This window comes from Diuraphis noxia, unplaced genomic scaffold (genome assembly GCF_037042655.1).
Source record: "Diuraphis noxia isolate RWA-SAM2 unplaced genomic scaffold, SU_Dnox_SAM2 contig0001, whole genome shotgun sequence".
NCBI classification, from domain to species: Eukaryota; Metazoa; Arthropoda; class Insecta; order Hemiptera; family Aphididae; genus Diuraphis; species Diuraphis noxia.
Window position 1 is genome coordinate 56,902,604 of NW_028301711.1, and position 21,775 is coordinate 56,924,378.

At 31.5% G+C, this 21,775-nt stretch overlaps 1 protein-coding gene and 1 pseudogene across 1 annotated transcript in view; one reads left to right on the forward strand and one right to left on the reverse strand.

Annotated features, from left to right (window-relative positions):
* Window positions 1-421: 421 nt before the first annotated feature.
* Window positions 422-1,093, reverse strand: LOC107162709 (protein CFDP2-like; annotated as a pseudogene).
* A 1,557-nt stretch (window positions 1,094-2,650) lies between these two features.
* The window catches only part of LOC107162706 (uncharacterized), an 83,960-nt gene continuing 64,835 nt past the window's right edge, over window positions 2,651-21,775 (forward strand). Inside the window, exon 1 of the mRNA XM_089230802.1 lies at window positions 2,651-2,766. Within this exon, the coding sequence (XP_089086928.1) occupies window positions 2,651-2,766 (116 nt within the window). The remainder of the gene's footprint in view (window positions 2,767-21,775) is intronic.

Sequence of the window (21,775 nt, forward strand, 5' to 3'; positions counted from 1 at the left end):
TTCTTTCCACCTTGCCGCTTTTTCTTTAGGATCCATGATTACATCATTGTTAAGATTTCTGATGATTTTCAGGCTTGAGTTGAAAGACTTGTTCTGTTTTATCGTCCCGAAAAAGTGTCTGGCCTTACCCTGTGAGTGATTTTTCTCCGCTTCTTTTAATATCTCATTGAGATACTTCCTCTTCTCTCTCTGAATGATTCGTTTACAGTTTTTCCTCTCTAAAGTATAAAGCTCTCTTGTGATTATATTGTCTATACTGTCTACACTGATGAATTTTTCTCGGGCTATCCGTCGTCTCTCTACTGCTTGTCGGCATTCTTCGTTATACCATTTTTTCTTTGAACATTTTATTTTCTCTATGTGTTCCATTGCAATTGCTTTAACTGCTTTGCTAGTTCTAACCCAGTCTTCATCCATGTCATTAAGTTTTACATTTTTTACATATTCTCCTACATATTTTATGTATTTCTGTTGTACTTTTTGTACTATTCTTATTCACTAAACTCTTGTCACTCTGGATCATTAACCTAAACTTTGCTACCAGTAAGAAATGATCTGAGTCGCAATCAGCTCCTCTGAAACTACGTATGTCTTTAATGCACGACCTAAATCTTTTTTGAACAAGTATATGATCTATCTGGTTGCAAGTTGTGCCGTCAGGTGATTTCCAAGTGGCCTTATGTATGGTTTTGTGTGGAAAAGTTGTGCTGCTTATTATCATATCTTTTGCGGCTGCGAAGGATATAAGTCTAAGTCCATTTCCATTACTTGTTTCGTGTAAACTTTCTTTCCCTATCATTGGTATAAAATGTGTTTCTTTTCCACACTTGGCATTCAGATCACCTATTACGAGTTTGATTACATTTCCTGGCAGTTTATCATATATTTGCGACAGATCTTCATAGAAAACATCCTTCATGTTCTCTTCCCCTGTTTCTGTTGGTGCGTGTACGCATACTAATCTTATATTCAGTGATTTCGTGTCTACTCGTAGTAAGGTTATCCTTTCCGATATTGGATTGAATTATTTTACGTATGGTTCCAATGATTCATGCACAGCAAAACCACGTCCAAAGGCGTGTACTTCTTCCATGCCAGAGAAATACACTATGTACTTCCCTACTTTTAGCTGACCTTTTCCTGGCCATTTTATCTCTTGAAGGGCTATTATCTGTATTCCATACGTGTCTAACACATCAGTAAGATTTTGGCAGGCTCCAGTTCGATAAAGGCTTAGTGTGTTCCCGGTCACGATCTTAATTCCAGTTTTCCTAATTCCGTGTCCAGTCTTAATTCCATTTATCTGTGTCCGAGGCTGATTCCGTGATGGTCTCACAAGAAGTGTTATTTTACAAGGCAGGGTTGTTAACCCTGTGCCTAACCCCAACCTGGAGGACCAGATAACAACAACCATTTCTGGTTGAAGTGATGGCTATTGCAATGCATCATTGATAAAAGCTGTAAGTGTGTCAATCCCAAAACCCAGAGGGTGAATTGCTTCAGTTCTGCCTCATTATAAAAAATGGCTCGATACGGCTCTGTTGAACAGTACTGTTGACTTGAAAAGATACTTTAATTAAACGTGCTCAATCAAACGTTTGTAAGCTGCTTCAAACTGAATAGGTGGAGGTTATTGTTAAACCCACACATTGATCTTACATTTGAGAATAACATCTCCAGATTGTCTTTAGAAAATTAATAAGTTAAGAAAAAATCTAAAAATGTTGTCTTTATTACATCATAGTAAAAATTCTATACACTTGTAATACATGCCTTAAGTCCAACAAACCCGACTTCCTATGAATTTGCACAAGTGGTTTTCATTTACCCTTAATTATAACTTTCAGTCCTTTAAAATAATTATTACTTTCCAGTAAAATGTTTGATATTAAGCTCATTGTTTATCTTAAATTACATTTTGTATGTTCCTTTACTTAGGAAATTTCTTGCATTAAGAAAATCAAAAATGTTATTTGATGTCTTACAAAATATAATGGAAGATTCAGTATCATCAAAACCTTCAATTTTCAACACATTAGAACAAACCTCAAATGCATCTGTAACGCTATTACTAAAACGTTGACAGACAAATTTCACTTTTATTTTTTTGCTTATAATAATTGATATCGAGTTGTCTAATTTTGCAGCCCGCATGAAGGTTAGACTTTTCCTGAAGATCACTAAGTTTTGAATATAATTTTATTTTATTTTATTGTTATAGTGATAATAAAGTTTTTCCATTTTTCCTAGAGTGTTACGACACGGCTTTAACATATGAGCTGGATCCAGAAAAATATGAATTTTTTTGTCACAGGATCATTAAAAAATGGTTTTATCTAAGTTAAGATGATATATGTTCTTAATCAAGTAATTCATTAAATATAAAACAAAAATACCTACGTTCTATTCATTAACTGTAGGTACTATCGTGTAAGATAATTTCTAAAAACTTTTGTTCATCTTGTTTGATTGATCTATAGTTATATTTTTTAACTGTTTGGCATATAAATAATCAATAATAATGGTAATAAACAGTTTCCCTAGTTATCTTATTTATCCGTCAAAAAAATAATAATCTTGAATAGTTTAGTTAGTGGACTTACAAAAACACCGGTGTATTTATAATAATTACATTTTTTTTAAATATAATATGGAAGAATCAGATGAAGACATTATTTTAAAATCAACTAGTGGAGAGGCATTGTATGACCACATAGAAAACACAGATGAAAGTGCACGGGTATCGAGTAAATGTATAATTGCAAGGTAAATTCTCCGATATATATTAATTATTGAGCTATTATTTGACTAAAAAATACATAAACTATGTGATTCTTTTATTGAATAATACTCAATAGTTTAAAAGCCATTAATATTTTTGAAAATATTATTGGTACATAATTATTAATTGTATTTAAATTAGGTACAAAAAAAAAAAAATATTTTATACTTTTAGTATTGTTATTATACACAAATTTAAGTTTTATTTATTTTATCAGCATCCATTTTTATTTCTTTATTACAAAGCAAAATATTTTTACCCTTTCAGGCCCAGAGATGACTTAAGTACCAATATAATAAATATAATAATCACTGGGTGGATAACTAACACATTTATTAAACAATTTCAAAAGCAAATTTTATTTTATTAAAATTAAACATAATTTATCTATTATATTTTATTAAATTATAAAACCAAATAAAAATCAACTTCTCTTTTCTTTAAGTACACATTTTAGTATATAAAAATCAATAGCTTAAAATTCGAAAAAACAACTTTAAAAATAAAAAACCTAGGGATTGTCAACCTTAGTCTAATAAGTTTTCCTTTTTAATACATAATTTTATAAAACAAAATTAATTTCAACAGCTTAATATAATATAAACAAAATAGTATATTTAACTATATGATTAATTTTTTTTATATTTACGAGTATTTATGATGAACAGCATAAAACATATTCCATTTTTTGTTGACCAGAGATGCAGTTACATTTATTACATGTCATAGTGGAATATGTGTTTATGAAATGTGTACATCGTTGTTTCTTATCAATAGGAATTGGCCAATGTGCAATTTCGTTATACCTTAGGTATCATCCATAGATCTAGGGGCAAACCACAGATCTAGGGGCAAATTTTTTTATTTTTTGTTTTGGTGGTGTTGTTGACAAATGTCTACCACTTTTACGAGTATTAGATTTATTTATCCCAGACAATAGTAGTGCATGTGCTATTTCAGATTTGAATTTTATAAGATTTATTTACTTTTATATAATGAGTTGCCAACAATGTTTCAAATTTAAGAGCAACAAGTTGACTACACATGTCTAGTAAATGGTAGTTTTACGTAATTAAAACCTCGATAACGTCTGTGATTACGCATTTTATAGCTTTCTCTTATAATATTTATACTTATCGTAAGAAGTCCCGAATGTGGTTATTATTATCGTGCTCGTGCAAAGTGCTACGGTAGAATAGTAGTGGCCGATTCACTTTTTTTTTATTTAGATTCGCGCCACTACCATCGCGTTGGATTAAAGGTATATAAAGATATACAGTATATACTAAATACTTACCTATATGTCACCTATATTATTTTTATATAGATGTATAATTGTATATATAATATATTATGCATGTATGTACATATTTTATAGGTATACTTTTTAAACAAAGGTTAGGTAACAAACAAACAAACATTTTACATTTTACGTAGTGCCCAAACGTGTTATAGCCTACATGAACACTCATATTATATGCATTTAGTTTTTTTTTATAAAAAGTGTAACCAACATTTGTCTCGGGTAAATTAATTACGTTTTCTAAATCAAAACATACTGCAATAATCTTTGGGTTAATATTTTTGTCCGCATTGACGATGACGATTGACAATCTCAGTAGTGACGAAGGTCGCGTACACTATAGGTCAGAGGTATTCAAACTGTGCACAGTTGTGTGTGTGTGTGGGGGGGGGGGAAGTTTGCAAAGGGAGCCACATCAAAGCACCGAAAACGGCGAAAACCAACATCATACATAGGTCTTGCATAATTATTAAAAATATTATTTGCAATCATTATGGAAATGAAAACGACACACTTTACGATTCGACCATTTGAAGTCTTATTTCTAGTCACTGTTATTATTACCCATATAGCATATTTCCCATATTGTATCCGTGTGCTGTTTCAATTTTTTCATAATAATTTGGGAGCCTTAAAAATATTGTGACCACCCAAAGGAGCCACGTGCTGAAAAAGTTTGAATACCTCTGCTATAGGTGTATTATTTTGTGGTGAGACGAAGGGCACACAACACGCAAAACGTCTCGAAATATATGTGACCGAATAGAGCCAGCACAAACGGTACTTTAGCGTATCTGTGATGACGAGGGCGTACACACGGTTTAGAGAACATATGGTCGAGTAACGATGACAAAATACAACGACCTTGTATCTGTATTACGAACAACGGTGACGTCACGAGGGCGTATACGCATTTTATTCGGATTTTCTACGACGGCACAACACGAGTAAAAAACCGACTAGAGAAAGAAAAAAGTATATTTTTTCATAACGGCAACGAGAACAACAGCAACAACAAACAACATGCCTGGATATATTATGATATCAGTACGACATTACGTCACACCGCCAATGAGGCACGAGAATCGCGTCGCGGCGGACATCCGACACTGGAAAAATGACAATGCTGCCAATAGACGATAGCTACAGGCGCAAGGCTATTACTCGTGTCAGCCGTACCGCTACCGAACAAAGAGTGTTCCTTCCTATAATTATTCGTTGTTACTCCGTTATTCTCTACTAAATCCCATATATATATAATATATATATATATACCTACCTTTGTTTTTCAAGACGTTCTCTATGATCATTTTCAACATTGGCATCTACATAAACTAAATTTAAAATGTCTGAAACACTAGTTTGAAATATATTTTGTTTACCATCACAGTGAAACCTCTAAATACCGGAAACTCTCAGTCGCTTAAATATCGTCCGCTATTTTGAGGAGAAATACAGTGAGTACACATTTCACCTTTCCTAAAATTTGTTTGGAGATGTCCGCTATTGAGAGGTGTTCGTTAAAGGATCTATCACTGTATTATAATTTGAGGAGCCATCCAGAGTGATCACATTCTCAGCAAAATCTTTACTTTTGTTTTTAGTTGTTGTGTGGTTGGAAATAAAAAGCCTAATATATGAAAGCATAAATATTTCAAATTACATTTAAATTGAACTGCTATAACTCAAATTTAATAAATTTAAAAAGTGTTTGAGTATAGAATATACAATTTTTTTCTATAATAACACTCTTCTCATAATATTTTATTTTTACATTGTGGTGTTTCATTACAATAATTATTATTGAGCCAATTGCGGACTTAAGTATCATTCGAATCACTCGAATTAGAGTAATTTTTTTCTAAAATAAAAATAACCAGGTAAGTAATTTACATAGTAATATTAAATTAGGTAGCTTGTGTTCTATAATATGCTATTATATTGAACTGTAGATATCAATGATTACTATCATTCAACAATTTTCTTTATATACTTATATATAATATACCTATATAGAATAGAATATAATATATAATATAAGTATATATATTTTTTTTTTATGCTATATAAGCCATTAAGGCTTTTTGCACGCTTCAACCAAACTTCTCCATATATTCCGGTCCATTGCATCTTCCAATCGCTTTGTCTCGTCGGTATTTGAAATATCTTTCTTAACTCTATCTAACCACCGCTGTCGAGGTCTTCCCCTTTGACGCTTTTTTGTTGGGTTTCAGATTAGGATATTCTGTATGACACTTTCACCAGCCCGCCAGACATGGCCAACCCACTCTAATCGTTTCGCTTTTAAGAACAAACAGATATTTGGTGTGTTATATAGCCTTCCTGGTTCATCGTTCTTTCGTCTCTCATATTCCCCAATTTGATTTCGCACAGGTCCGTAAATTTTCCGTAAGACTTTTCTTTCGAAGGTGAGTAGCTTCTCTTCGTCCCCCTGTGTTGTGGATCATATCTCGCATGCGTACATTACTATCGGTCTGAGGTAGGAGGTGTATAATTTCTCTTTTGTAGTTTTGGACAATAATCTGGAGCTGAACATCCTACTCATGGCAAAATACGCTTTGTTTGTATTTCTTATTCTTAGCTGAATTTCATTATGCATATTATTTTTTGAGTTAATATTGACTCCCAAATATTTAAACTCATCCACTTGTTCAAAGGTATAGGGACCTACTTTTAGAGCTGCTGTATTTACCATATGCCTAGACATAACTAGGTATTTAGTTTTATTCTCATTGATAACGTGGTTCATTCTGTGACTAGACTCAATTAATTTCTCTGTGGCCTCTACTATATCATCTTTAGTGTCTCCTAGTATAAAGATGTCGTCCGCGTACGCAAGCATTATATTCTTGTCATTCAACTCCATTTCATAATTTATTGGTATATCCCTGACTACTTTTTCAAGCACCAGATTAAACAATATAGGAGACATTGCATCTCCCTGTTTTAGTCCAGATTGAACCTAGAATTGTGGGAATAACTCACCTTGGTACCGGATTTTACAATATGTGTTTGAATTACATATTTCTATCATTTTGACAAGCTTTTCTGGGATTCCGAAATTCCTCAACGCTGTCCATAGTTGTTGTCTATTGACACTATCATAGGCTTGCTTAAATTCTACAAAGATCATGTACAAATCCTTATCATGTTCGTAGTACTTCTCCATTATTTGTCGGATAGTGAAAATATGATCTGTAGTTGACTTGCCTCTTGTGAACCCCCCACATTGGTATTCTCCAATTATGTCTACTGCGTATTATTCCAATCGTTTTAAGACCGCAAGGGATAGTACTTTATAGCTTGTATCCAATAATGAAATTCCTCTGTAATTTTCTACCTTAGCTGTGTTTCATTTTTTAAAGACCGGACACACAATCGCTGTGTTCCAATCTTTGGGAATCTGCTCATTGATACATATACTTTTAATTAGTTTTTGTATTTGTATTGCTAGGTGTGATCCAGCTAGCTTAAGAAGTTCTGCGTTAATGTTGTCTTCTCCCGGCGACTTATTATTCTTCAGAGAGTTGATGATCATCTCGATTTCGTCAAGATTTGGTTCCAGCAGCTCCGGTTGTATAGTGTCATATATTATTTGTTCGTATTTATCGCCTAAGCTCGGTTCTTGAGAGTTCTTTAGCAGCTGTTCAAAGTGTTCTCTAAAGAGATTAGTTATGGCCTGTGTTCCAGTTACTAAGTTCCCATCTTCATCCGACATAGTGCAGTTACGTGCTTTGAATCCTTCCTTGATCGACTTACATTGCTTGTAAAACAGTCTAGGATTAGTTTTGTAACTTTCAATGTCCTCAATCGCTTTCTTTTCTGCCAGTCTCTTTTGGCGTCTTATTATCCTGTTAGCTAAAATTCTTGCTTCTTTATAGGCTTGTATCCTTTCCTCACTTGCATCTTGTAACATTTGTATTCTGCATGCATTGCGATTACTTATTGCATCTTGACAGGCTTTATCAAACCAATGTTTTTTTGGTTTTCGGCTTTCCTCTTGAAAGGTGCTTGCAGCTTCGGTTACTGTATTTTTTATCTTATCCCAGACTAATTCGATTTCAGATGTCGACGAATACCTTAATTCATTTAATTCGTTTAATTCCTTAGCAATTATGGCTTGATACTTTTGTAGTTCTTTCGGGTCCTTAGCTTTATTCCAGTTGAGTTGTTTCTTACTTCGCTTTTGTTGTTGCTTTCTTCTCCAGTTTACTGAGAGTTTTTCCGAAAAATCTGTTACTACGAGGTAGTGGTCTGTATCCTCGTCCACTCCTCTATAGCTCCTTACATTACTTATACAGGATTTATGTCGCTTGTTTATTATTACGTGGTCAATTTGGCTCTTTGTCATTGCATTGGGGGATACCCATGTTTGTTTGTAAATATCTTTTCTTGGGAAAAATGTACTGCTTACTACAAGGTTTTTCGACACGGCGAAGTTTACAACTCGTACTCCATTATCATTAGACGTCACGTGTAGGTTTTCTTGTCCGATGGTAGACCTATAACTAGACTCCCGACCAATCTGTGCATTAAGATCTCCTATAATAATCTTTACTGTATTTCTAGGTAGCGAGTCGTATGCGTTCTATAAGTCTTCATAGATTTCGCTCTTTACTTCATTATTCTTATCTTCCGTTGGAGCATAGCAATTCAGCAGGGCAATGTCCCAAATTTTCCCTTTTACAAGTACAAAGGCCATTCTCTCATTGATTGCAGTAAAACTTTTTATATTTGGTAGTATTGAATCGCTGACTAGGAAACCAACATCATATTCATGTCTATTGCTTCTCGATCCACTATAAAATAAGGTGTGATTGCCTGACTTAACACTACCGTTTCCTGGCCACCTTACTTCTTTTAGTGCTACTATTGGTATATTATACCTGGTCACTTCGTCAATTAGTATTTTTAAAGCTCCTGGCTTAAACAAAGTGCTGATATTCTATGTTCCGATCCTTAGTTTCTTGTTGTCCTTTTTCCGTTTTCCGTCTAGTTTTCCCTTGATACTGTCCCGAGGCTTGGTTTTTAGATTCGTCACAATATGTTTTTTACAAAGGGTTGTTAGCCCTTCGCTTAACTCCCAACCTGGACGACCAGACCACCCCAACCAGTTAAGGTCAGGGTGGGGCTATTGCGGTGTATTTACTATAATGCACCGGGCGATGGGGACGCCACTTTTCCTACGCCATAAATATAAGTATATAATAAAATATAAATTATATAAATATAAATATAAATAAAATATATACAAAAGAATAGGTACTTACCTATATTTTGAAATCCTTTTCTCTTTGTGAGGCGTATACTATTTGTCAGCATCAGAGTCATTTCAGAGACATTTCAATTTAGAATCAACAGACAATTGTTTGTCATAATGTTATGTGGTATATACTGTGTACGTGGCTTGGTGAGGCGCGGTCGTACGCTCAATCTGCGGAAACGCACTGAGCGTACGTACCGACCGCAGTTTCTAGCTCCCGGATGGGTGACCACCCATCATAAGGGCACATAAGGCCAATTAACTATATTACGACGACAAAAATTTAAATATATATTTTCTTCATAGTTATTAAAAATACCTTTAAAACGTTATCTACAAACTAGTCCATAATGTACCGTAATAACTTATTTTGTTATCGCAACAAAATAGTCTGTGCGTGTACTTCAAGTCTGGATTTTGACGCACGACTAGTACCGATTAGTTACTACGTGCGTTGTTGTCATAAAATTACACTCGATTTGTTCATTTCAAAATTAAAAATCACATATTTTTCAATATGGACATTGAAGCGTCAGGTATGTACTTTAATATGCAATAATTATTGTTAACATAATATATGTACATTATATATATAATATTATTTTAAGAAATATTATTTTTGTTGAACAAATATATTAAAATATCAACTTAAACTAGAATTATAAAAAAAGTTCTATCAAGTTCCACTGTTTTTTTTTGACATATTCAAAACAATATATAGTTACAAGTATAAAAATGTAAAATATACGCCCACTTGTTTCCCCTTTTTTGAAATTGAGCGCATTATTTTTAGGTAGTCGTGGCAATTCCACTGATAAGAAAATTAAAATAAAGAGAAGAGAACTATTTATACTGTTACAAAATGAACAGTTTTTTAATTTTTCATTGTATAAGTGTAATGAACATTTATTGCACTATACAATAGACAAGTTTGGTGATACTGAACTTTCTGAACATTGTACTAAGCAAATAAAATGTATTGTTAAAGTATTTGTCTCGAAGATTTTTAAAAAATGGCGTGTTTGTAATTATATGTATGATCGTTTTAATACCAAGCATATGCGGTGGATTGATGATGACTTGAAACTCCCTGATGTACAGCTATCACAGCTTTCGTTATCAGCACTCAAACGTCCAGAAAAAAATAGCCGAGGCAGACCAAAAAAATCTTTTGAAGAGAGTTCTCAACGCAGTAAACAAAGGCAAATAAATTCAATTTTATCGGATCATAATTCAGAACAAGTTTGTTTAGCTGCTGAATCAAGTCTGGTGAAATCAGGGAGGAGAACTGCAGCCCAAGTTTTAAAATTAGCCATCGATACTACACCCACTAGACTCAAAAAAATGAAATTGGTGCATGATATATCATCTTCTATTACTATAAGACCTATACAGCCCTGAAGAAGTCTTATTGTTGATCTTGGATTAACAAAAGAAGATTATATTACGATGCGGCTCGGAGCTAAAGAAAGAGGTGCTGACATTTATCTCTCATATCATGTGATACAAGAAGCAAAGAGTAAATGTTATCCTATAAATATTAAGATATCTGAAAACAAAGCTGTGGTACCACTGAAAGATATTTTTATATATACTACACAACGTCTGGTACAAGTGCAGGCCAATGTAATTCTCCAGAACATTTCGGATGACTGTGATACTATTGAAGTATATTATAAATGGGGAATAGATGGCAGCGGTGGACATAGTATTTATAAACAAAATTTTGCAAATAACTCAGAATATGCGGATTCAAACATAATTTTATGTACAATTGTTCCACTACAAATATGCGAATCAAATTCAAACAACAATAAAATATTTTGGAAAAATAGAGCACCGTCATCGACAAGGTATTGCCGACCAATTGGATTCAAAATTAAAAAAGAAAATGTTCTAAATGTGAAAGAAGTGTATAACGAAGTACAATCACAAATATCACCATTAGAGCCTACAATAATTATCCTAGGCGCTAAAGAAATAAAATTTAAACATGTTCCTATTTGTAGAATGCTGGATGGAAAGACTGTCAACATTTTGACCGAGACTTCAAGTTCCCAAGCATGTAATGTTTGTAATGCTACTTCTAAGGCCTCGTGTACATTGGCGAGCGGCGAGCGTCGAGCGGCGCGTCAGCGATGACCAGCGGTGAGCGGCGAAGTGTGTATATTGGGCGATGAGCGGCGAGCGTTTTTGTATAAAATATAAATACTTATCTTATTTTTCGTCATTTCGATTTTATACTCCAAGTTATAATCATGTCGATAAATCGTCTATCAACTTTGTTAGATAACCCAATTTTAAGGAATTCATTTAAAAAAAAAAAGAGTGGGTATTCATCCTATTAATCGCCGCAGATTAATATATGGTGAATATCACCATTTATATACTGATTTACGAAAATCACCGCATAAATTTTTTGAATATTTTCGAATGTCAGTTAATACTTACGATTTTATATTGAGTAAAATCAATCATCGTATTAGAAAGAAGATTTCAAATTTCAAAAAACCAATATCTCCTGCTGAAAGGTTGTATGTAACTATAAGGTAAGTCAATTATAGTTTATAAATCAATAGAAAAAATTAAAAGAACAGCTATTTTTAAAATAAATTTAATCATATAAAATGGTAAAAAAATCAATAAAAATAAAATTATTACTGTTAATTAAACATAAATTAAATCATAAAATTAATTATAACAATTTGGCATCCTGCAAATTTCAAATAGCTAATTAATTTAAATCATAATGTTATCTTATAATATATTCACCTTTATATAAGTAAATATATTTTTATTTTGTTACTGACTTTTTTAAACTTGTGTTTAAAACGTCTGCTGATTAAGATTAAAAAAATCTTGGTTGAATTGATTATTTCCCAATAGAACATCACTAGCCTGTTGCATACCTGCAATTCTTGGCGTATTATCAACGTTACCAGACATACTCCACTGGGATTGTCCTAGAATAGAATTAAAACTACTTTCCTGATATGGACGGTACATTTTTTTTACGCTTGGCTGGTTTAGAAGGTTGGTCTGAATGTCTTGAATAGACTCAAGCTGTGAGCGGTTTCCCAATGTATTTTTTTTTTCTATAAACGTTTAGAACTACATTTTGAATTTGACTTCTGATTTCGAGTTTTTCTAAAGGATCAAATTCTTTTATGTATGGTGGGATACTGAGAAGAAATTGAGCGTCTGGGTCCTCATTTTTTTTATTTTCTGTGTCTTGTGCTTGTTGCAGAATGGCAATTTTTTTTTCTTCTAGTTCTAAAAGTCTATGAGTATCATCTGCTTCACTATTTTTTTTCTTTCTTTTCATTTTTGAAGTAACCTTGGGATTAATATCGGTTAAATATGACGTAGATGTAGACGGAGATGTCACATCAGTAAATGATGTACCCGTTACGTCAAGGTCACTTTCGTTGGCTTCATCTGCAGTAGCTTCATGTAATGAAAATGAATCTGGTTCTCCAACATTTAAATTTCCGGACATAGAATTAGGAAGTAAAGAATCCTTTACAAACATCATCATTTGAAAAAATGGCCATTTAGATTTATTTTCAATCCCGCAATCACCTGAACGTCTAATTGGTTCTTTTTGTAGTTCTTTTCTAAACGTATCCTTTGTGTTTTTCCATTTTATTTTTGCATCGCTCCTAAAATTTGGATACAAAATAATTTAAAAACCATGTTTTTCACTTATTTCCTATGTCAAATATTGTTTTATGATGGAACTTAGTTTTTTATAAAGCACTTTTTATAGGTAATGGTTTGTCGAATTAAATTTATTATTATTAAAGGTTCTGAGTGGAACAATGAGTATATTATTGATCTTAGATTGATATGTTTTTTTTTTTTTTTTGAGTCTGTGTACACGGTAATTTGTCGAAATAATACTTTAATTTTTAACTTCACTAGCTTTTCCGGTTGGAAAGTGAATCTATAGTTGATGCATTGGGGATGTCAAATTTTGAAATTCCTAGTAGTTTTCTAAAGCACCGGGAAAAAATATCGCTCTGCTGTATAATAGTAGGTTAAAACTTAAAAGTGGGTTACTGTAATGGATGGTATTAAATTTGAATTCAAGGATATAATATCATTGCGTACGAAAAACGATTCTAAGTAGAGATGGTTAATTATTCTATATTAATTATATAGTTATTATTATTAAAAAAAAAAAAAAAAAAAAAAAAAAAATAGATACCTATAAAATAAATTCCAAAATAATAAAATAAAATAAAATTATGTACCCAGCAACCCAACTCACTCAGTCATTCATAGTAGGTATATTATACAATAATTTATTATGAAGTATTAATATAAGTCACTAACGACATTAACTATTAATTAATATTAGCAAATCTGAACTTAAAATAATTATTAAAAAAACTGTGTTTGAATAGTTTTTAAATTTTTTTTTGTAGCAGCAAAATTAACTATTTACGTGGAACCTTGTTTTAAATTTTCAAGCAATAGCTATAAAATTTTAACGTTTTATACATTTTTAACAACTGAAGAATTTGTAAATTTTCAATTAAATAATTTTTTTCAAAATTTGAACTTCAAATGGTTATAAACAAAAAACGTGTCAAATTTTATTGACATTTATAGATTAAAAAACTAAAAAAACGGAAACTTTCAAATCTCTATAAATAACTTAAAAAATTGTATCAAGTATAGGAATTAATAAAATAAGCATATGGTGGAAATTTCAAGTCTCTACAGTTTTTCGTTTTTGAATAACATTAAAATAAGAATACCTATCGGTACACGAGAAATTTAGAGTAGGCTTCTAATATATTGTCACAATGGTAATGAAAAAAATATTAAAAATACACATGGTCACAAATTTTTTTTAATAAGCATTGAAAGTTTAAATTTTGACAAAATACGTAAAAATCATGGAAATTTAAATTTATTTTGAGTTACAAAATCATAAAAATGTTATCTTTTTGAATCTAAGATTTGAAAATTCAATATAAAATTCTTCGAGAGTTTGTCTACTTATATCAAATAAAAAATGTTTATCGGAAAATCAAATTAAATTTTTATGAACATTTGAATTATACTTTGGATATGAATATCCACTCAATTTGTACCGATATTCTTAATTTGTTGTTATTCAAAAACGAATATTTGTAGAAACTTTAAATTTTCACCATATGTTTATTTTATCAATTCCTATACTTGATAAATTTTTCAAAATATTTCAACCATTTTTAAGTTATTTATAGACATTTGAAATTTTATTCATTGCAGAATCAAAAATTTTGAAAATTTAATACAAGGCTCCTAATATATTGTTACAATGCTAGTTGAAATATATTAAAAATACATAGTCACATCTTTTTTTTTAACTGTTTAAATTTCGAATTTTGACAATAAATTAATTGAAAATTTATAAATTCTTTAGTCGTTCAAAATTAAAAATAAGATTTAACTTTCATAGCTAAGTATTGAAAATTTAAAACAAGGTTCCACGTAAGTAGTTAACTCTACGGCAAAAAAAAAATCTAAAAATTATATAAACACAGTTTTTTTTATAGTTATTTTAAGTTCAAATTTGGATGAAATTACATGTTAAATAATTAAGAAAAAATTTTTAATTATATTGTTGTAATTTAAAAATGAATGTGTACATAATGAATCTAATTCGATTAATTTGAAATTAATAAATATTATAAATTTTATAATTATTTAAATTAATTTACAGGTACATTTTTTTTTCCTGAAATAATAGTAATATAATTATTAATTAATATATTATAAACAATACAATATTCTAGACTGACAAACCGTCTCCGTTCAAAATCGTTTTTCGTATTCAACGAGATTTTATGTCATTGAATTAAAATTTAACACCATCCATTACAGGGACCCACTGTTAAAGTTGTAACCTATTGTATAAAATGATTTTTTAGTAATTAATAAATGTTTTTTTCCATAGATATTTATCAACTGGTCTTTCTTTTCGGAACCTTGCTTTTTCAATGCGAATGGGTGCATGCACTGTTGCTAAAATTGTTCACGAGACTTGTCTAGTTATTTGGGAAGAACTCGTAAATGAATTTATGCCAGTTCCTACAAAAGAACATTGGGAAAAAGTTAGTTTAGATTACAATGACAAATGGGGCTTTCCAAATTGCATTGGCTCTATAGATGGAAAACATTGTCAGATTAAATGTCCCAAAAATTCAGGTTCAAGTCACTTCAACTACTTAAAATATTTTTCACTAGTTTTACAAGGAGTTGCTGATGCGGATAAAAAATTTATAATAATTGATGTTGGTGCCAGAGGTAAACAAAGTGATGGTGGAACTTTTGCATCTTCTAAACTTTGTAATTTAATAAGCAATAATAATTTGAATGTATCACCAGAAAAACATTTACCTGGTACAAATATTAAAGTACCCTATGTTTTGATCGGAGACGAAGCTTATCCATTAAAGCAGTACTTAATGCGCCCATTTCCATCTCGAGTACTAAATCCAGCACGGGAATATTTCAATGAAAGATTATCAAGAGCACGCAAGTGCATTGAATGTACTTTTGGAATTCTGCGCGCAAAATGGAGATTACTAGGGAAGGACATAGAAGTGAGCCCAAAAAAAGCAGTAGTAATTATTAAATGCATGTGTTTATTGCATAACATTATCAGAGAGAAAGACGGCAATAGTGATGTCGATTACTGCAATGTTATGATAGACCAACGAAACAATTGGGAAAATGAAGGTATGGATGATCCAGCACGAGGTGCAAATTCACTTCAAAGAGCGAAAGGGATAAGAAATGTATTTGTAGATTATTTTTTAAATAACCCATAATAAGGTACCTAGTTCAAAAGTTTGTAACAGTTTTTTTTTAAATCTTAAAATTAAATAAGAACTTAAATTATACTGTTATAATTTAGTCAATAAATAACATAGATAATGATTATTTGTCATTTTGTATTATTATAATATTGTAAATAGTACAGTAGGTATTATAGAATATTATTTATATAATAATACCTATACTAAAACAAATTACAATAAAATACTTCGAGTAAAAATGTGTGAACATTTTACAGTCATCGAAAAATTGGTAGCTACGTTATTTAATATTTTGAATAGGTAAGTATTCATCTTATTGTAGGCCTAGACGAAAGGGATCCCCTCCCCCAACACCATGCTATGCATTGCCTTGGTATATGATATAATTTTTTTTTATAATTATATACAAGTCTATTGTTGTAAAAGGTTAATTATTCTAGTGATGATTTATAAATATTTTACATTAACATACTAAAACTGAATACCTATATTTTCAAAGTATACATACCGAGTATTCCAACTAATTTTCCAATTTCACACCACAATTTTTTGTTTTTTTCGACATTTTTGTACTCAGGATGAGTATCATCCCATGGGCTGGTTTGTACTTCCGAAATTAAAATTTCTCGCATAGCATTATTAATATTTGATTTTGACATTATGAAGTAGAGTGATATAGAGTGTTTATATATGATACAGAGTAATTTACAAAATATGTGTTCACTATGAGCAGTATGAACTACAACTACAATGGTTTGCCCATACTGCGTACAACTCAACAACAGAAATCTTCTGAACATATTTATCAATTATTTTGGAAACTTGGTACAATTCTTTAAATAGCAAAATAAACAAATTATGGTTGTTTTGACGTTCATCGAGTATTAAGACCAGAATTTTAATCATTAAGACTATTTTTACATTGAATCATATTATATTAATATATAAAATATCATCATTAAAATAAATATTTCATGAGCGTCGAGCGGTGAAATTCAAACATGTTTGATTTGAGACACGCCGCGCCGCTACCGCTCGCCGCTGGTAACCAATGTACACACTCCGATTTAAATTATATGAGTTTAAATTTTTTTCCCAACGCGCCGCTCGCCAATGTACACGAGGCCTAAAGATTTAAACGATCTAGAAAAATTAAAGAACAGAGTCTGTAATAAAGAGACCTTTAAATATGGTATTTCTATACTACATGCACATCTTAGATGTTATGAATATTTACTTCATATAGCATATAAATTAGAACTACAACAGTGGCAAGCAAGAGGGGAATATGCAAAAAAAAAAAAGTACAGGAAAGACAAAATTACATAGCGACTAATTTTTACAAAAAAATGGGTCTCGTTTGTTGATCAGCCAAAACAAGGTGGAGGTAATAGTAATGATGGTAACACGGCCCGAAAATTTTTTAAAAATCCTTCACTTGTTTCTCAAATAACTGGAATTGATAAAAAATTAATAGAAAGATTTTCAAATATACTTTGCGTTATTTCTTGTGGGCACTATATCAAAGAAGAAATGTTTAAAAATTATTGCTTTGAAACAGCACAAATGGCTATTTCACTTTATGGTTGGTATAAAATGAGTGCCACTGTTCACAAACTATTACTTCACGGAGCTGACATCATAAAATCTTTACCGTTGCCAGTAGGGCAACTGTCAAAAGATGTAATTGAAAGTGCCCATAAAGAATACAAAACATTAAGACAATATCACTCGAGAAAAACATCTAGAATTAATACAAATACTGACATATTTAACTGGATGCTGGTATCCTCGGACACTGTCGTAACAAAAACTCGAATAAAACCTAAAAAGAACCAAACAAAATTTAATGAAGTTGTATAAGGTATGCTCAGATTGCCTTCATTTTGTGCTGGTGATGATGATAACAGTGAAGATGATGATTACGATGGTGGTGATAATGAGAAGGTCAATAATGATGATGAGGACATGGATGTAGAATAAAGTCTGATTGTAAAATATAATTTGTATACGTATTACTTATCGATATCATTAATTTAAAATACAGAAATTATTAAATGGTTAAATTATTAAATTATTAAATTATTAAATTATTTTTATTTATAACTTTAAGTACCCAACTGCAACGAACACTAATTAACTATTTTTTTTAAAGATAATTAAGAAAAAATATGTTTATACGCATTTCAAATCAGAAATTCAAAAAAAAATTCGTTTTATATTTTTGGCGTCGTAATATAGTTAATTGGCCTTATGTGCGGCGCGGCGTTGTTCTACCACTTATTATTAGCAATACTACGTGCATTATGCTTCCAGCTACTTATGAAACATTGGTATCAGAGCTCGGAAAATGGACCAAGCCCATGCTTATTGATTTTATTCTAAATAATACACTTCCCTCGGGTGTAAAGGTAAGTGATAGTCTATTGTCACACCTCAATACCAACACTTCAGAGCCTGAATCATCGGGCACTATTGCCAATGTTGCCACTATATTACAGTCAGTCGTAATTGAGCTAAAAAACATTTCCGAAAGTAATCGGTTGATTAACGTTAAATTGAATAGTATTACGGACCCTAATTCTAATGGAATGTCTCCCAGTGATACATTTTGTTAAGCAGTCAAACACGTACCTACAATTTCGGCAGTTCCAGCTTCAACTCGTGTACAGGCGTCTGACTGACCTAAGTTTATTGTTGGTTCTGGTATAATTACCTCCTCTGCCTTATCTGCTGCTCCAACTCAGAAATTCTCCGACCTGTTCGTCTCTCGGTTAAACCCTACTGCCACTGCCGATCTGCTTAAATCTAAATTGTTCTCCGAATTTGAAGACATCACAGTGACTCAGATGGTTACAAAGTATCCAGACTTATACTTATCAAGACAGTACCATCAATTTAATGGTCGAAAAGTCTGTTCGCACACATTAAGCGATGCAAACATCGCCATAATTTTCTGTGCGTGAACAATTATCTTTGGGAATTCAGCTTTCAGCAGTGCTCTATAAAAATATAGTTTTGTGGAATTCAAGAACAATTTCTTTAAATGGGTACTGCACAGCATTTCAATCATTTCCAACTGCTATTCTGCAGATACAACTTCCGAATCTACATTAAACAGCATCGAGAAAACATTTAGCGATGATTGAATGTTCTTAAAATCTAGAAAACTAGTTTGAAATTTTGTGTGAAGTTTTTTCAACGCCTGACTGAATTCTTTTAACTTGTTCTCACTCACTGGTGACATGGATTTTAAACGCAGAAAGCGAGTTAAATTGTACTTTGCCATGCAGTTATAACTCAGAAAAAGCTGAGTTTTAAATGATTTCAGACAACCCCAAGTCTCATCTATAAATTGGTTCTAAAAAGTGTTCGAGAAAATCGGTAGGTAATATAAAATCAATATTACGATACTAAATAATTAATAAAATTAGAACGAAGTTATTTCATACAAAAATACTGTGTTCGAAATAAAAACATTTTGCGTAATATTTGATAAATACTTGCTTACTTATCGATTTTTTTATAATTTTATTGGTAAACACCCTTACGTAATTTACGATATTATAATATGATAAACTTACGCGGCGGCCTACGTGAGCGAACTAAACGCGAACGTGGTGCGGCGAGAAAATATAAAATATTGCCTTCGCCAGAAGTGTCAAATACACTTTAAGTGCGAAGCTATTTGTTGCAGCACGATGCGAACCAGATAAATAGTTTGATATGTTCGCTTATATTGTTATATGTTCGGGAATATTAGATTAAGTGGTCAGAAAAATGATTTTGCTTTCTGTATCTACGCGAAAAACGTTTCGTTTTTATTTGTAAAAATATTCTGTTTACTAACTTGATTAATAGCTTCTTCCAATTATTGAGGCGTTGTCGACAATAATTTTCGTCGTTGTAGTACATTAAAACTCAAATATTTCCAAGATCATCTGAAACCATCATTGCAGTATTTTTAGCAGCACACTACTCGTGACACATAATTTTCGATGGTCGATGGTTATATTTTTGGTTGCTTTTCTTTTAAAGTTATAGCGCAAAACATGATACTGGGCATAATGATCGTTCACTACTTCGTGTAAATGCTTATTATTGCATTCATAGGTTTATCCATTTGTATTCTAGTAGAACATTTTTTTTTTGTACACCTCAATGACAAATTACAACTGGCCATTTCTCGTTAAAATCTATATTTTTACTCTTTAAATCGAATACTAGGAACACCTTTATTATTGTAATAGTTTTTGTAAAATCAATTTTAATGAATAATGCTTACACGAATGCTTACTAAATAGGTATTAACAATATTTTATAAACTTATAACACAAAACTGCTCACACACTATGTATGTGAAAATTTATCGTAATCAAATATTTAATCTATTTGTCGACATTTGTCGATTAAGATTAAACGTTTGGAGATTTTGAACGATATAGTTCTAACTGAAATATCTGTTATTTAACATATATTAACCGTGGAACATGGGTACCAATAATTTTGGGGTTTACGTACGATACGACTTTATTTTTTCTTATCTAATTTTGGTGCTTATGTCTTCCACCACCCTATGGGTACCTGAGTTCTTCAGTATTGTCTGAATTTTTCTAAATGTCCAGGTAAGCAACTGGTCTCGAATCGGTATTACGTCGAAACTCGTTAAATTTTCAAACTTTACTCGAGAAGTAACAATGTCATTTCGTCCCATTAAAAATTTAAGTCCATCATTAAACTTTTTGTATTTAAAATCTAAATTATTAAACGAACTTTCATGGATGATTTTGAACCTGGATAGTTGGTTTTTTAACGCATTGCTGCTAAATTTTTTGCTCTAGTACAGCGTTTCTCAACCTTTTTTCATTTACGTACCCCTTGACCTCTCACCACTGCTTTACGTACCCCCAAATGTCAATTTATTATATATTCACACACAACACAAATATGATATTATGAAATAAGTTCGATGATGAACAATTTCAAAATAATATTTAATAATTAATTTAATTAGCGATACAATGTACGTATATATATATATAAAAGTAATATAAACTTTACAATTTAATTTTAATGAGACCCTTGGGCTTGTTTGCTGGCACATAATTTTTGAAATCTGGCTCCTCGGATGATAAGTAAACTCGTAAATCTGAACTCACAGAGAGTCTATTACGATACTTATTTTTAATGTACGTGTATGACGAAAAGGCCCTCTCCACCAATACAGTACTCGTGAACGGCAGCAGAACATTAAATGCTTTTTTGAAAGCTCAGGATACTCTTCTTTTACGTCAGCCCAAAAAGCGATGAGAGATTTTTTTTCAAATATTACCTCAAGTGAAGAATTCGTCTTCAGTTCAATAAGTTTTTCTTTTTCTCGTACTGATAAAACTGCAGATTCGAAATATTTTTTACTGAAAGGGAATGGTATCCAGTGGACTCCTTTTTCACATTTTGGGAAGTATTTATTAAAAGCCGCCTTGAGTCTATTCAAATGTTTAACAACTTGGACTTTAATATCTTGCGATAGGTTTATATCAGTTATGACTGACATTGTATTGAACAACGTTACGTAACCCGATAAGATA